Source organism: Xenopus tropicalis, chromosome 10 (genome assembly GCF_000004195.4).
Source record: "Xenopus tropicalis strain Nigerian chromosome 10, UCB_Xtro_10.0, whole genome shotgun sequence".
In the NCBI taxonomy this organism is placed as follows: domain Eukaryota; kingdom Metazoa; phylum Chordata; class Amphibia; order Anura; family Pipidae; genus Xenopus; species Xenopus tropicalis.
In genome coordinates this window covers 35,693,470-35,710,751 of record NC_030686.2, presented here as the reverse complement: position 1 = coordinate 35,710,751, position 17,282 = coordinate 35,693,470, and the positions used below count along the sequence as shown (strand labels likewise).

Sequence of the window (17,282 nt, the reverse complement as noted above, 5' to 3'; positions counted from 1 at the left end):
TAAATATTAAATTGATAATGTACGCCAATTTAGATATAAACATATAACTGGATAGTTCCCCTTTAGATAAAATAAATATTTTATACTGTAATGTTTCAGATGCATGTTGCTCTGATCATAGGTCAGGTCATTTGGAGTTCTGCTTTGCAGCTGTCACTAAACTGAAGTCCTTCGCTCTCCACTAGATTTTTACAAACATTGTGTATTAATAATGTAATTAACAATGTACTGCGCAGTGTTCCGCAGGCACAGCCGTGTTACATCTGACTCCCCAGGCACAGGCGCGTATGGCTAGTGAAGCGGTTCCTGAGATGCGGCTGCAGTGCCGCGGTTTGGCCACAGGGAGGCAGCAAAGTACCGCGCTGAAGGGTTTGCTGCTGCAGGATGAGCCGAGATGGAGAGCGGAGGATGAAGGACCGGCTCTGGGGCTCGGCCAGCTGCTTTTCTTCCAACCCGGAATCTCTGCACAGCTTTGCGGGCAGACAAATGAGGGAGAAGGGTGGTAGCAGGGACCCTGGGGGAGAGCGGGAGGGGGAGGCGGCAGGGAGGAGACGTGAGAACCAGGAAGTGCAGCAGGGTTATACAGAGGCGCCCATAGCTAGTGGGGTGCTGCAAGAGAGTGGGGTGCTGAAAGAGAGTGGGGTGCTGCAAGAGAGTGGGGTGCTGCAAGAGAGTGGGGTGCTGCAAGAGAGTGGGGTGCAGGAAAGGAATGAGGTGGTGGAAAAGAACGGTTTGCAGAAACAGAAAGGGGTGCAACATAGTATTGGTGTTAAGAAGGTGCTGGGAAATAGGGGAGAGGGGAAGGATATGATGTTAAGGGAGGTAACTGCACAGAGATTTAGTGGGGTGCAAGAGAGTGGGGAGCAGGTGGAGGCAGATTTGCTGGGAGATTATAGGGTGCAGGATAGGATTGGGGTGCAGGGAGGGATAGAGGTACAGAAGGCTAATGAGGTGCAATGGGATGTTGAGGTTCAGAAAGAGCCAGAGGCACAGAAACAGGGAAAGAGTGTTAATCACACAGTTATAGGGGTGCAGGGAGATGGGGGGCTGGGAGAGGTAGACAGAGAAGCTTGGGGGCAGGGAGTTGAAGGGGTACAGGGAGTTGAAGGGGTACAGGGAGTTGAAGGGGTACCGGGAGTTGAAGGGGTACAGGGAGTTGAAGGGGTACCGGGAGTTGAAGGGGTACAGGGAGTTGAAGGGGTACCGGGAGTTGAAGGGCTGCAGAGGGATAGGGTGCAGGAAGATGCTGAGGAGCAGGTCGCACAGGAACAAGTCGCGGTTGGAGAGATTCCAGTTGGGGACACGGGGAGGCAGCAGGGGGCGACTCTTCCCATTACAGAGGAGAGGGAATCTGGGCCAGTACATAGGCACGGCGCTGTACCCAGCAACCAGCAGTATTCTCTCATCCTTACAGCAGACAGTATCACACAGGTAAGTACCATGGGAACCTCTTGCACAACAGTCACTATGACCATCTATTTGTATGTGTGTATATATGCTCACTTATTCACACTCACACATATCCTTATAAATGGTGCTTAGTAGTGATGTGCAGGTTGGGAAAACCTCAACCCGCACTCAACCCTAAGTCACAAAACCTTAACCCACAAAATGCTGCCATTGTAGGACCCGCACCCAACGTGTACCCACATTTTTTCACTCTGTAAGTTGCTTCTGCGCACACCCGAGGTTCCAAGAGAGGGAAAGTTTAGGAGCAGAGGGAGAGTGCACTTCCCCAGTCTGACCCACATCCAAACCCACAGTGGCACCCAAATGTCAAACTTAACCCCCAGGGTTCCCGCTGGTTGCGAGGCAACCTTGCTCATCACTAGTGCTTAGTGGTGTCATCTGTTCATAGTTGTTGCTCAGTAATATCACAAGACTTATTAAAATATGTGTATTATGATACTGTGATAATTTACAGATAATTTACCCAAGTAACTCAGCCTGCAGCCTTGTGCCTTTATATGGTCACAGAACCCCTCGGTGACTTCTAATATCCTTATCATTTACAGTAGGGGGTACATTATCCCTTATAATACATGAGTGATACTCAGAGTTCCCTGTATAACTCAGCCTGCAGCCTTGTGCCTTTATATGGGCACAGAACCCCTCAGTGACTTCTAATATCCTTATCATTTACAGTAGGGGGTACATTATCCCTTATAATACACAAGTGATATTTAGAGTTCCTCTATAACTCAGCTTGCCTTAGATTAAATTGCAGAAACATGTAGTTATCGTACCCCTCTGATTCCCATGGCTGTTGAAAGCAAGAGTTGAATTGTGGGAAATTCCTGTGATGGTTGTATGTATGGTTTAAATCTCTCACTGAGTGCAGTGGGCTAAATGCAAGAGGGGAAATCTCAGTCTCTCCCACTGGGGGGTGGGGGGGTGGCTGTACTTTAGGATTTAGCCGAATCTCTGTGAGGGACAAACCTTAAAGGAAAGGCTTGCTGACTGGGCCTCAGTGATTTGAAAACAAATTGTAATTAGAGGTCACTTGAATGGCTTCCAGTAATGCTCTGACAGTGACTCCATCACTCTCTTTATTTATTATTAAATTTAACAATCCAGTCTCATAGAACAAACAAGGGTTTAATGACATATAATGGGGCCCTCAGGTAAGAAGGTGAAAGCCGGTAGGACAAGAAATAGAATGTAACGCTGCAGAACCATTAGCTCTGTATTCTCACTAAGCACAAAGAGATGGCAACAGTAGTGCAAGATAGTGGCAGTAGGATATGTTAAAGACAGTAGAGCAACATAGGTGTAAGGTATTAATGGGACAGAAGAGCTGTAGGACAACACAGTGATAGTAAACCCGTGATGAAGACCACATAGCAAGATAGCATTGGTAAGGCAGGAGAGAAATGTCAGACAACAAAGGGAGAGTAGGATAAATAAGATAAGATGAAGACAGCAGGACAAGATGGATACAATATGACAAGTTCTACAGGACAAGTAGGACAAAGTAAAGAAAGTTGGGCAAGAGGGAGACAGTAAAACAATATAAAGACAGTAGGACAAGGTAAAGAGAGTAGGGCAAGATAGAGACAGTAGGGCAAGATGGATACAGTAGATAATAACAACAACAGGACAAGATGAAGATAGTAGGATTAGATGAAGACAGTAAGAGGAAATAAAGACTGTATGACATGATGTAACAATAAGGTAAAGTGGAGACAGTACGGCACAATGGAGAATGTAGCACAAGGTGAAGACGGTAGGGCAGTGATCCCCAACCAGTGGCTCGGGGGCAACATGTTGCTCCCCAACCCCTTGGGTGTTGCTCTCAGTGCCCCCAAACCAGGGAGTTATTTTTGAAATTCTGACCTGGTAAATAAAAACAAGATTTCCTACCAAATAAAGCCCCTGTAAGCTGATAGTGTGCATAGAGGCTCCCTAATAGCCAATCACAGCCCTTATTTGGCTCCTCCATAAACTTTTATGGTACTTGTGTTGCTCTCCGAGTCTTTTTACATTTGACTGTGGCTCACGAGTAAGAAAGGTTGGGGACCCCTGCAGTAGGGTAAGATGGACAATGTAGCACAAGGTGAAGACAGTAGGGTAAGATGGAGGCAGTAGGACATAACCGAGACAGAAGGAAAAGATGTAGACTTTCGAGCAAGATCTGACAGTAGGTCAGGATGGAGACAGTAGGACAAAATTAAGACAGTAAACAAGATGGAAACAATAGGACACGATGGAGACAATAGGGTAAGATGGGATAAGAAACACTTACTGTATATCAGCGTTACCCAATCTGCACCCCTTCAGTTATTGCTGCAGTACAACTCCCAGCACGCACTCGCAGTTGAAGGCTGTCTGGCACACTTGGAGTTGTGCTATTGCAGCTGAAGGAACACAGGTCAGACAGTACTCAGCAAAGAAATTACTTGATGCTGGTAAGTTAAATGCTCAGAAGACAGTGCGGCTCTCAATACAAAGCTTTTCTTTCTGAGTCAAACAAGGTTACTCCTGTGTCTGTATTCAATAATAAAAAGTCTGTGGATGAGATTTCACTGGTTGCTTTGATGAGAAACGGCATGGCAGCGCTCTACATTGTACTGAATTCCAAAGATAAATAAGTCTTTCTGGGCAGCCATGTCATCTTGATTTGCCAATTATTTAGAGAAAAAATAAAATGAATGTGGTCTCTAGTTGTAAGTAGAGTGTAATTTCTTTCTAAAGGCTGCCAACCTTTTAATTTGTCTGTTATACAATGCCCTGTAATAAAGAGAGCTAGAATCTCAGCCATAAAGCAGGGTAGGACTGCTGCTTACAATGGGTATCAGATAGGATCTGTGCCACTGTGACAGAATGCTCTGTTATACAGATAGCTAGAATCTCAGCCATAAAGCAGGGCAGGACTGCTGCTTACAATGGGTATCAGATAGGATCTGTGCCACTGTGACAGAATGCTCTGTTATACAGATAGCTAGAATCTCAGCCATAAAGCAGGGCAGGACTGCTGCTTACAATGGGGATCAGATAGGATCTGTGCCACTGTGACAGAATGCTCTGTTATACAGATAGCTAGAATCTCAGCCATAAAGCAGGACAGGACTGCTGCTTACAGTGGGTATCAGATAGGATCTGTGCCACTTTGACAGAATGCTCTGTTATACAGATAGCTAGAATCTCAGCCATAAAGCAGGGCAGGACTGCTGTGCTTTGAGAGATAGGAAGGAGTCAAAATGACATAAATAACAGGAAATATAGTCTCTGATACAAATAAAGAATACAGTAAATCTTTTCAGAAATTAAGTTAATTACATTTAACAAGAAAAGGACAGTCCTCACTAAATAATAAGTAGTATTTTTGTTGGTCATGGGAACTATTTAGTTTAGCACAAAGTTATGCAAGTAGCACGCCGTCCAAGATAGTATATACATTCACTTCCAGTTAAAGTAGTATGGCAGATCTGTTTCCTGCAAGAGTTCCAGTGTACTCCATGTAGTGCACAGATTCACAATACCACATACTGGTAGGCCAGTTTCTATTGGAAAGATTCAGTCATACAAAATGGGTTGAAGGAGTAGAAAAAGAAGTAGGTAAAGAGAGAAAGATAGAGGGAAAACCTAAAATATAGGAGAGATCAAGAATGATAGGGGTGAATAGAAAAGGAAAAAGAGGGGATGAGAGACAGAACAAGAGAGGAGGAAGAAAAGGAAGGCAAGGGGTAAAGAGACTAATGGGGAGGGAAGGAGAAATAGAGGAGGGAAGAGAAGAGGGAGGATGGGGGAGAGTAAGGCCAAACTGTTGGGGGGATATAAAAGGAGAGGAGATGAGAGACAGAAGGAGAGAGGAGAGGGAAAGAAGGTTAGGGAGTAGAGAGACAAATGGGAAAGAGATGAGAAATATAAAAAGGGAGAGAAGAGGGAGGATGGGGGAGAGTAAGGCCAAACTGTTGGGGGGATATAAAAGGAGAGGAGATGAGAGACAGAAGGAGAGAGGAGAGGGAAAGAAGGTTAGGGAGTAGAAAGACAAATGGGAAAGAGATGAGAAATATAAAAAGGGAGAGAAGAGGGAGGATGGGGGAGAGTAAGGCTAAACAGTTGGGGGGAATAAAAAAGGGTAGGTGAGGGGATAAGAGACACAGGGGTTTGGAAGTAGAGGAGAGCAGGAATACAGGAGGGAAGAGAAGAGGGAGGATGGGTGGCCAAACTTGGCCCAACTGGGCCAATTGATCAATCCCTCAGGCTGAACAAAGCTAGTGCATTTCCATTGTTTCAGTTGTTTGGGCAACCAGTTTCAACAGTCAGAAGTGGAGATAAGTGGATGCAACTGGCCAATCCCTGAAATGTTGTTTTGTGCGATATTATTGGTACGTGTATGGCCACCTTATGGCTTAACTGTTGTGTAGAATAGAACATGGGGGGAAAGTTGAAAATACAAAAAGGAAGACAGAGGAGATGAAGGAAGTAGACAAGAAAGGATAAAAAGGAAGAGGAAGGGGAGATGATGAGAGGAGGAGAGAGATGAGTGGGTTGTGTCCAGTCTTCCCTGGTGCCCAGTCTCACACTCATCTGCCTGGTTTTGTTCCATAATGTTTATACTGAGAAATAAACCCACAGAGTCACCCATGTACCTGATTTATATCCAGTGCCATGAATGGAACAGCATCAGGGTCGGTTTCAAAACATCAACCTCTATAGGGTCCCACAAAGAGAATATCCAACTGACGTGGTCAATCAGTATCACAAACACAATATCAAGTGATACACTTTGCAGGAAATACAGTAGTTACATAGTTACATAGGGTTGAAAAAATACCATTGTCCATCAAGTTAAACCCATCCGAGTAAACCCAGCACACAACCTATACTAACCAATCTATACACTCACATACATAAACTATATATACAACCAGTAATACTAACTGTAGATATTAGTATCACAATAGCCTTGGATATTCTGCTTGTTCAAGAACTCATCCAGGCCCCTCTTATAGGCATTAACAGAATCTGCCATTACCACATCACTAGGAAGGGCATTCCCCAACCTCACTGCCCTCACCGTGAGGAACCCCCTACGCTGCTTCAAATGGAAGCTCTGTTCCTCTAATCTATAGGGGTGACCTCTGGTGCGCTGAGGGATGCAAAGACTAAATGAGAGCAATGGAAATTTCTCATGCTCAAGGGTTATTGATCAGGTGTCGGCAGCCAAATGTAGGCTTTGTAGACAATCTATGCTTTGACTCAAAATATTAAAATTGATTTAGGTCATACACATCACAGAAGTTTTATTGGCCTGGGATGGGGCCCCAGAAATATGATTGTGCAAGAGCGTATGTGACCCTGAAGCTAGGGAATTATCTCCTTAGATATACAAGCTATACTATACAGAGAAGCAAGGGAGGCCAAATGAAAGCAGCCCTGAGGTTGTACAGCAGCTGGGCCTGCCCTGTGCCCCAGGAACAAAGACAGGGATGGTTTAATTATTGGACTTTGATGATGTCCTTGTCGGTGAATAATAAAATATTGATCGGGCAAAAGGCTGCTTGATTCCTTGAGCTGAATCTGTAATTATTGGGGTATTGCCACGTTAATGAAATTGTGTCTGACCCTTATGCAGGTGGAAGAGTTGGAAGATTCCATAGAGGAGATGCTGGTGAGGCTGGATGAGTTCTGCGCAATGATGGACATGGTGAGCAGTTGGTTACCCATTCCCTTTTGGAGAGTGCCCATTAAGAGCCATTAGAATATTCTGGGCTCCATCTGCACCGTGACTCATGGTTTCTGTGTGCGGAGTTGGCTGCCTCTGTTGCATGATGTAACGTGCTTTACTCTGTACGGCCACTAGGTGTTCTGAAAGCTTGCTGGGAAGGCAGCCATTTTACATCAATCCTTTCTCCCCTCCCGAGATGGCTATGCTCTTGCACACACACTCACCAGTTGTGCGCCCACTAGGTGGCAGTACAGTGCACAAGCAGCTTAACGCAGAGTTCTGCGTGCTGTGTTCCTCTTAACCTTTTCATGGCTGAGGTATGGAGCAGTGCTGTCTCATCTGCATAAATATACATGATGGGTTATTTCATCTGATCAACGTGGTGATTCCTTTAAAGCAATACAGCATACAAGTTGGAAGCATGCCATGAACACTAGGCACTGAATAAAAACTAGATGTTTAATCCAATTATTTCATCCAATTTATTAGACAAGTCTCCTTGCAGAGTGCAACCAACTATCTCAAAGATGGCGGCAACCGGCTGTTGCCTTTGACCTCAAAAAGGGTGCAGGATTGGGTATTTGTTCATTTTTGCGTTGGGGTTTCAGCTGTGGCAATAGTATTTGCATGAGGTGCAACAGGGTAAAAGGAACAGTAAAGTTCAGCAACAAGTTGCATCAATGTAAAATACATGCAGCCGCAGCTTGTCTCTCAACATTAAATATGGGGTCTGTTAATGTAAACTCATTACCGCAGAGAGCTAATTCATGCTTACAATCTAAAAGATCAGGAATGAAAGATTTATGAGCCACTGGTATCCCCTAGACTCAGACTTGTCTCACTATGCATGGTGCTACAAAATTGTTACACCTTACCTGATGGCCCGGACTGGCAATCTGTCGGTTCTGGCAAATGCCAGAGGGGCTGCTGTAAGATGCCATAAACAGTCACTATTTATTGGGCTGGTGAGGGGCTGTTTGGGCCCTTGCGTACTTGTAATGCCAGGACCTATTTTGGATCCCAGTCCAGAGCTGCTCACTTTGCTACATAAACTTTACTGTTCCTTTAAAACAACCAGCCAGACCAGGAATATTTTATCCGTTCTGTGCTGTTTGAGATCAAATATTGTTATTATGATGTCATTAAGTGACATGATGATGTCATGCATCTCAATGCAAATGAGACAATGAAATCTCTATGTATTCTGGCTTAATGATGTTGGGTTAGTGATGAGGTATGGTTTTGTTCAACCCCCAACTTACTAACCAGCTAAGTAACTAACCAACTAACTAACTCAAGGCTTTCATGCATATTATTTTCTAGTTTAAATTAAAAAATGAATAGATAAAAAAATAAAGTCCCCAAAACAGGAAAAAACCCCCAAAACAATTTCCAGGAGTAACCATTTATAATTAGTCTGCCTGCGCTAGGCTGGGAAATCAGGGTCATCATACAGCTCAGAATACGACAGTTTGAATAAAAGCATTTGTGATCAGTATCAGACTTCCAGGCCTAGAAAAGACTGGATCATCTCTAGATGCCATGAAGTTTCCACGTTCCCACTTCAACTTCTAGAATATGTAAATCAACACTACTTAAATGTTCCGTGACAGGGCCCACCGGGGCCATCTACCGATATAGCTATGTCCCTGCTAGGGTGATTCCATAGATACCCTCACAAACAAACACTATTGCCAGTGCGTAGGACCATGACTGCAGTTTGGCTCCTGTGCTTTGGGGCATAAAGCAGATAAAATAACATTTTTCACCATAGGTTTAAGGCAAAGGCTAGCAGCTTTAATTGCAGTTTTGTTAACCCAATTCTTTAATTAAATTTAATTAAATCTTCACTCCTGTGTTCAGAAGCTCACTATCTTGAATTTTGTTAGTGGCACTCACATGCTCAATGCACTCTCGGGGGCTGTTGAGAAGCTAAAATTAGAGGTTGTTGCAAATTATCAAGCAGAAAATAAGATTCATCTGTCATAGATGATGTTACCTATTGTACAGCGTGGCCGAATATCAATACGTTACTAATGTTAATAATAATAATGCTACAGGGCTGATTATGAATCAATTCTGAGGCAGACTGCACTGGTTTCTATGTTGCCATGTAATGTGAAACTAAATTCATTACTAATCAACCCTGTATTGTGAATATTTTTATATATATATATATATATATACATACAGTATATTGTGAGTCAGACCCTAAGCTCAGGTAAATGACAGCAGCGCAGATCATGTGCAGTGAATCAGCAGAGAAGAAGATAGGGAGCTACTGGGGGCATCTTCAGGGGCACAAATAAGGTTGCCACTTCTCTTGTCTGGAAAATCTGGGCAGGGAGGTAGGGTGTGATGTCACTAGGTGGAGCAGTGATGTCATGGGGGTGGGCTGTGTCATCATGGGGGTGGGGATATGACACGGCAATCAGCAATGATTGATCAGCATCAATCTTAGAGAATCCTGCCCCGTTTTCCAAACTGGGAAAACCGGGAAGGCAATTTAGACCCGGACAGCCCTAACAAAAACTGGACTGTCCAGGTCAGAACAGGTGGCAACCCTAGGCACAGATCTTCCCTGCTAAAGGGCTGTGGGTGCCTTGGTCTGGTACAGAAACTTAAAACGTAATGTACAACATTTCTAGCCTACTGCTTTAGTTCAGTTTTAGTTTCCCAAAAAGGAACGCATTTACATGAAACTTACCCTAAATACAGGTTGTTCAGTCGGTGGGAGGAGCAAGAGTTAACGTAAGGTAGCAGTTCCAAATTTTTTACATTATATTTAGATAAACTTTTAAAATTGGTACAGACCCCCTAAACATAAGGTCCTGAATTTCTGCCCTACTTCTTAGTTCCCCTTTAATTTGGGTTTTAATAACTAAAAAGAAAAAGCAGTTTCTCACACAAATTTAGTATAAAGCCATGTTTATGGGTTTCCCTAAACTTTGCTAATAGTTCTTCTTGCTAAAGAATCAACCCTAAGGGGCAGCTTTATCAAAATGTGAATTTAGAGCTTAAGACACAAAAACTTTTTAGAGGCGTATTTATCAACTGGTGAAAGTTAGAGTTGACCATTTGATAAATATGCTTCTAAAAATACAATAGGAATAAATAGAACATGGGTGAGTTTTTATGTATTAAGTTTTAAACTAACATTTTGATAAATCTGCCCCTAAGTAATAAATTCTATTATAATTTTGTATGTAACCTGTGCCGCACCTCTCACATTGTTTAACTCTGATCTTGCCCATTCCCACACCTTGTGTCTCAACCCTTTCTCCTTGTAGATTGTAAGTTCTTTTGGGCAGGGCTCTCTTCACCTCTTGTATCGGTTATTGATTGCTTTATATGTTACTCTCTATGTCCTATGTATGAAACCCACTTATTGTACAGCGCTGCGGAATATGTTGGCGCTTTATAAATAAATGTTAATAATAATAATAACCCAAGCAGAATAAGTTATTCTTATTAACATGTATTTATAAATAGCCAATATATTCTGTATCTCTGTACAACAAAAGGGTGTATATATCAAACATACAAGCTACATACATATACAGTACTGATCAATACAGGAGATAAAGAGGGTGCTAAATTATAGAGCTCATAATCTAAAAGGACACATGTAAATAGATTGCAAGCTCCTTGGAAAAGGGGCCCTGTCATGAATTAACACATTTTTGTCTAATGTTATTTAACTAAAATCCGTGTATAAATGAGCTTGTTTTTTTGTGTCTGCATACTGTAGTCCTGTAGAATAATTAGTAGTCAGCAAATGCATATGTCCAGTAAAATACAATATATTGAAAAATATACAATTTGTTGTATTTATGGTTCAGATATTTTGCAAATGGTTCTTGGCTCTGATATGTTTAATGTTTCCAATTTTAAAAGCAGACGTGTGTAAAATGTGCATGTTGGGCAGAACATTAAAGCCCTTAAATCTGACACACACTGCATGGCTGAACAGGAACCAGTAGAGTCTGCAGCATATATCTAAACCAGCTGCTAATTAGCTGTAAAGTACATTTATTTGTGTGGCCTGTTCTGTCGGATGTATATTTAACCATAAAATCATACCTGATCATGATGTCCAAAATTTCATTACATGGGTGGGACCATGTAGGAAGCTAAAAATGTTTGGCACATTAGGACCCCCCAGTATGCATTGCTGTACCATAAACATGTCTCCCTTTCAGCTCACAGAGCATTAAGTGTTAATCTAAGAGACGGCATAGCAGTATAATCCCTTCCGTGAGTGCATTAGCCATGGGCTTGATCCCTTAGGAATAAGACAGCTGATACAAATAAGCTGGACTAAGTTGAGGCCTCACTCAGTTAAAATGAAGTGGTTTGTTTGGACTGAAACATTCTCTTGCTTTCACCGCCATAATTGATCATTATCAATTCTGTGGTACTTGATTTGTATAGTGGGGAAAATTGAACACTTCAGGGCTTGATATCACGAAATAAGGTCTTCTAAAAAGAAAACCTCAAAGTGGCTGCCATTTTGCTGACACTTCCTCTCTCTCACTCGTCTTATTTGCCTCACAAAATGGAGGATGTGATTTTATTTTCTTCCCCTCAGAGGGTTGTAATTGTCACTAGTGACCACAGGTGGAGCTCTTCCTAAACTTACTGCAGTGCTGCTGAGGTAACTAGTAGCTCTACAGGGACAATGAAAGAACAGCCTTATTTGCTTTTAACTGCTATCATGGCTACACAGATCCCATTTCCTCTACTCCCTTCCAAATATTGTGAGTAAGTACTGTAAGTACTAGTCCAAGGCATCAATTAGTGGCTCACTTAACACAGTTATGAAACACAGTTATGTGTCAAGGTGGGGGAAACTCAAACCGAAACCTTTGTAATCTAGAAAACTCTTAACAGCCCAAAATAAAAATGTAAAATCATTTTGTACACTTATTATTTCCAACTTCACTTGTCAAATTAAAACTCACCTTGAGTCAGGATAAAGAGATACACACGCAGCAGCTGGCAGCAAAGAGACAGAAATGGATTTGACCAAAATGGAGGGTCGGGATCTTTCTCTTCAGTTCAGAAAAACTGAGGATTAGTATTTTTTTCATATATGGGCATTTCGAAACCAACTAAAGTCAAAATGTATATATCTCACTTTATAAAAAAAAAAGCCCAGGCTTTTGTAATAAAGTGTGATGAATATATTGACTATTCTATTGAATATATTTCATTTAGAGTGTCCTGTTTTTGAATGTATTGTAACAGATATGGAGGCTTTCAGGTAGCCCCTACAGTGTGCACCTGAATATATTCTAATTCACTTTGGAGCTCCATTCTGATGCTCTTGTAGTATATTTTTTATATCTGTCTAATTGAAAATATAGAATTATTTGCCCTCTTCCACAATGATGTTGCTCTCTTCATTGTTTCATTTAGGCACAGGACTCCAGTGTTTCTTAAATCTCCAGCCACAAATGTCCTCAAATGTACAATACATTTTGCCCATAGGTTATAGTGGTCTTTGCAAATATGAAAGAGCGGTCAATTTTGCAGTAGTGCTTACATTGGTTAGGCGTAATTTCTAATGACAATCAAGCAAGGGGCAATACACTCCCTTGGATAAATCTGTACTGGGTGTCTAGTATTTGACTCCTTTGTGGCAGGATGTGCCATTAAAGGCGCAACTAGTGTTGCCAGCTGGCTGGTATTAACACCAGGATTGGTATTACTAATAACTGCATTGCACTTAAATTTGTAATTCCCTATCATTCTGCTCCTGCCCAGTTACACCCAAACCTGTCAAGTTACATTTGGCCTCATCCTCTTAAAGCCATTGCTACAGCCCACAACCCCTTTACATACCAATCGCTGTGTGTTCATGCATACTGACCAGGTTAATTCAGGCATAGCAACTTGCTTTTGATATAATCAATATTCTCTCAACAAGGAGGAAAGAACCAGTCACATATGAGTTCTAGAACAAGCATAGTATCCAAGGCTATTGTGATACTAATATCTACAGTTAGTATTAGTGGTTGGATATATAGTTTATGTATGTGATAGTAAATATTGGTAAGTATTGGTTGTGTGTGCTGGGTTTACTTGGAAGGGTTGAACTTGATGGACTCTGGTCTTTTTTCGACCCTATGTAACAGTTGAGCTTTATTACAGACTCACAAACAGTGCTTTGGCCTTCTTTCTCAAGTGCACTCATTTCTGTACCAACTGGAACCCTTTTATTTAAGAAAAAAACAAAGTAAGGCCCTCAAAGAACACCTCAAAGTGGCCGCCATATTGCCGACATCCCTTTTCTCTTACTTTTCTTATTTCCCTCACAAAATGGGGGATGTAATTTTATTTTCTTCCCCTCAGAGGGTTGTAGTTCTCACTGCTGGCCAGAGGTGGCGCTCTTCCTACACTCACTGCAGTTGCTGCTGAGGTAACAGTTGATCTATGGGACGAGGAAAGACCATTTTTTTTGCAACTTTTTTGCAACTTATTTAGCCAATATTCTCTCAGCAAAGAGGCAAGAACTAGTCACACATATACATTGCTACAGTTGAGTTTTATTACAGACTTGCAAACACAAAATGTTTTAGGCCCCTTTTTCAAGTGTACCTCTTTATGTACCAACTTGAACTTTTTTTTTTTTTTTTTAGCAAAGTTGGCAACCCTACATGCAACATGGGAGTGGGCCAAAAACCTGGTATTTAGTAAGAGATGGGCGGGGGGGGGGGGGGGGGGGAAATTGGCACAGCAGGACAAGAAGGTAGGGCAAGGGCAAAATAGAGATAGTAGGATGTACTAGGGACAGTAGAGCAAGGTGGCACAGCAAGGTAAAGTGAGGTCAGTAGGGCAAGATGGTGACAGTAGCAATTTATAACCAACTTGCAGTCCTAGCTGTTGTTGAAGTACAATACTCAGTGATGGCTCTGTACCAGCACTGCTCAGGATCAGAACCAATGCAATGTATTGCTGTTCTTGTTATACAGATACGAAGTGAAACTTTCCATATCATGGAAGATAAAATCCCAGAGATCAAGTTCAAAGCAGAAGAAATGAACAGAATATACACACGAGTAGATAAACTGGAGGTTTGTGACACACACTGACTGCTTGTGAGCATGCGTGCGTGTTGCGAATGACATACGGGCATGTTTAGTGTGACATCTTCATCTGGACCTTATATTGTACTTCAAAGGTAAGGCTCCTGAAATCCTTGTGCCATTTTAACTGGTAGAGAGGGAGGAGTCTTACTGTTAGCACCATTACATACAGGGTGATTCCTGCGCCCCAAAATCTCTCCATCGCCATTAAAGCAGACCTACATGCATATGCATACAATGCTGGAAGTGCTTAATAAGTGCACTCTTTATTATCCCTTGTTTATATAACACTGTCATATTATGCAACATTTTACAGTTGCACATCAATCTGTGCCCCAGTGAAGCTTACAATCTAAGGTCCCTATCACATTCCCATCAGTCCCTGCCCCAGTGAAGCTTACAATCTAAGTTCCCTATCCCATTCCCATCAGTCCCTGCCCCAGTGGAGCTTACAATCTAAGGTCCCTATCACATTCCCATCAGTCCCTGCCCCAGTGAAGCTTACAATCTAAGGTCCCTATCACATTCCCATCAGTCCCTGCCCCAGTGGAGCTTACAATCTAAGGTCCCTATCACATTCCCATCAGTCCCTGCCCCAGTGGAACTTACAATCTAAGGTCCGTATCCCATTCCCATCAGTCCCTGCCCCAGTGAGCTTACAATCTAAGGTCCCTATCCCATTCCCATCAGTCCCTGCCCCAGAGGAGCTTACAATCTAAGGTCCCTATCACATTCCCATCAGGCCCTGCCCCAGCGGAGCTTACAATCTAAGGTCCCTATCACATTCCCATCAGGCCCTGCCTCAGTGAAGCTTACAATCTAATTAACTTGCCTGTATGTTGGATGGATGTTAATAAATACATTTTGTATACATTTTCCCTTTGAGTTTTTGATAAGTATCACTTTTCTAATGAGCTAATGTGATTCCCCAGGCGTTTGTGAAGATGGTTGGGCACCATGTTTCTTTTATGGAGGAGGAGCTAACGCAAGCAGAGAACCGGTACCTGCCTTTCCCACAAGTCCTTCATAAAATTGTAAAAGGGACTCCTACATTTTTATGGGTAAGTGTTCTTGAGATGAACTATGCACTATTACTATTTTCTTGGCATAAACCTCCTATTGTATACTGTTATTATTATTTTTGAAATAGTTTTATGATGTCTCTCTGTACAGGCTATGAGCAGGAAGCTGTTCCTGCTGAATTGTGCTTAGTACAAGGGAATAACTGTTACGCCATATCAAAATGCATTACTGACCTTTTGTACCTACTTGCCCCCAGTAATACTAGACAGCACCCTTTGGGTTAAGGTGACCATACACGGGTTGATTCTAGCTGCCGATATGGGCCACTAGGCCATACCCACATTCTAATGAATTGGATTGCAGCATTTAAATTATAGATTTGGGATAAAATGAGGATGCTGAAGGTAATTAAACACAGGACAGTATCTCTGTCCTTTAGACAGAACTGTATGAGGGTACAGCTTATTCCTTCTCTGTATATTTGTATTTATACATATGGGAGGGAGGTGCCATATTGTTTCCCTTAGACAGTACAGTATGGGGGTACAGCTTATTGTGTGCCCAGAACCTTCCTTCTCTGTATATTTGTATTTATACATATGGGAGTGAGGTGTCATATTGATTCCCTTAGACAGTACAGTATGAGGGTACAGCTTATTGTGTGCCCAGAACATTCCTTCTCTGTATATTTGTATTTGTACATATGGGAGGTGCCATATTGTTTCCTTTAGACAGTACAGTATGAGGGTACAGCTTATTGTGTGCCGAAAACATTCCTTCTCTGTATATTTGTATTTATACATATGGGAGGGAGGTGCCATATTGTTTCCCTTAGACAGTACAGTATGAGGGTACAGCTTATTGTGTGCCCAAAACATTCCTTCTCTGTATATTTGTATTTATACATATGGGAGGGAGGTGCCATAGTGTTTCCCTTAGACAGTACAGTATGAGGGTACAGCTTATTGTGTGCCTAGAACATTCCTTCTCCGTATATTTGTATTTATACATATAAGGGCTCTGGTACACGGGGAGATTAGTCGCCCGCGGCAAAACTCCCTGCTCGCGGGCGACTAATCTCCCCGAGTTGCCTTCCCCCTGCCATCCCACCGGCGAACATGTAAGTCGCCGGCGGGATGGCAGACGCGGCGGGGCGATTTCGGGAAATCGCGCCGCCGCGTCTGCCATCCCGCCGGCAACTTACATGTTCGCCGGTGGGATGGCAGGGGGAAGGCAACTCGGGGAGATTAGTCGCCCGCGAGCAGGGAGTTTTGCCGCGGGCGACTAATCTCCCCGTGTACCAGAGCCCTTAGAGAGTGGTGCTATATTGTTTTCTTTACACAGTACAGTATAGGGTATGTTGAGGAGACAGACCGGTCTTTATCTCTCATGAGAGCAAGGATCAGTTTGCATATTTTAAGAGTATATTTTGCCCTAGGCAACACGGCCGGCCACCTCAACCCCCTCCCGCCCCCCTGCCCACATGCAGTGAAAATCAATGCCAGGGTTGAGCGATTCTGTCCCAGGGGTAGGCAGAAGAGGTACCTGCCTAGCACCCCCCAATGTTGCACCCTAGGCAGGCGCCCCTTTGTCCCTGCAACAAAGGTGTCTGCAAGTTCATACCTGCAAATTTTCAGTAGTTTTTCATAATTTATTTTGGATTAGAAGCACACTGACTGCGAGTGCATGAAAACTGTGACTAACAAGAGCAGCTACAAGTCTTATTTTTTAAATAACTAGTTACCTAAAGGCTAAATCAGTAAATGACCAGTGGATAGAATGTTTTATCAAAGCTTTGCTCAATTCATATGCTAGCAACTCATGGACTGCTTGTTCTAGTGAATGCGGACAGCTGAGCAGCACATATTTCTTTGTTCCCAAGTGATGGGTAACTATTATAAACTATAACAAGGTGGCTGGGAGATGCAGTTCAGCAAGACCTGGATTACTCAGTCTCTCATTTCCTGTACTGTTTAAGCAGCTTCTTCCCAAGA

At 42.7% G+C, this 17,282-nt stretch overlaps 1 protein-coding gene across 1 annotated transcript in view; it reads left to right on the top strand.

The window, feature by feature from the left end:
- The first annotated feature begins 344 nt into the window (after nucleotides 1-344).
- bcas4 (breast carcinoma amplified sequence 4) overlaps nucleotides 345-17,282 on the top strand; it is a 28,951-nt gene continuing 12,013 nt past the window's right edge. The window contains exons 1-4 of the mRNA XM_002933170.5: nucleotides 345-1,431; nucleotides 7,082-7,153; nucleotides 14,152-14,253; nucleotides 15,198-15,326. Coding sequence (XP_002933216.2) covers nucleotides 385-1,431; nucleotides 7,082-7,153; nucleotides 14,152-14,253; nucleotides 15,198-15,326 — 1,350 coding nt within the window. The 5' untranslated portion in view covers nucleotides 345-384. The remainder of the gene's footprint in view (nucleotides 1,432-7,081; nucleotides 7,154-14,151; nucleotides 14,254-15,197; nucleotides 15,327-17,282) is intronic.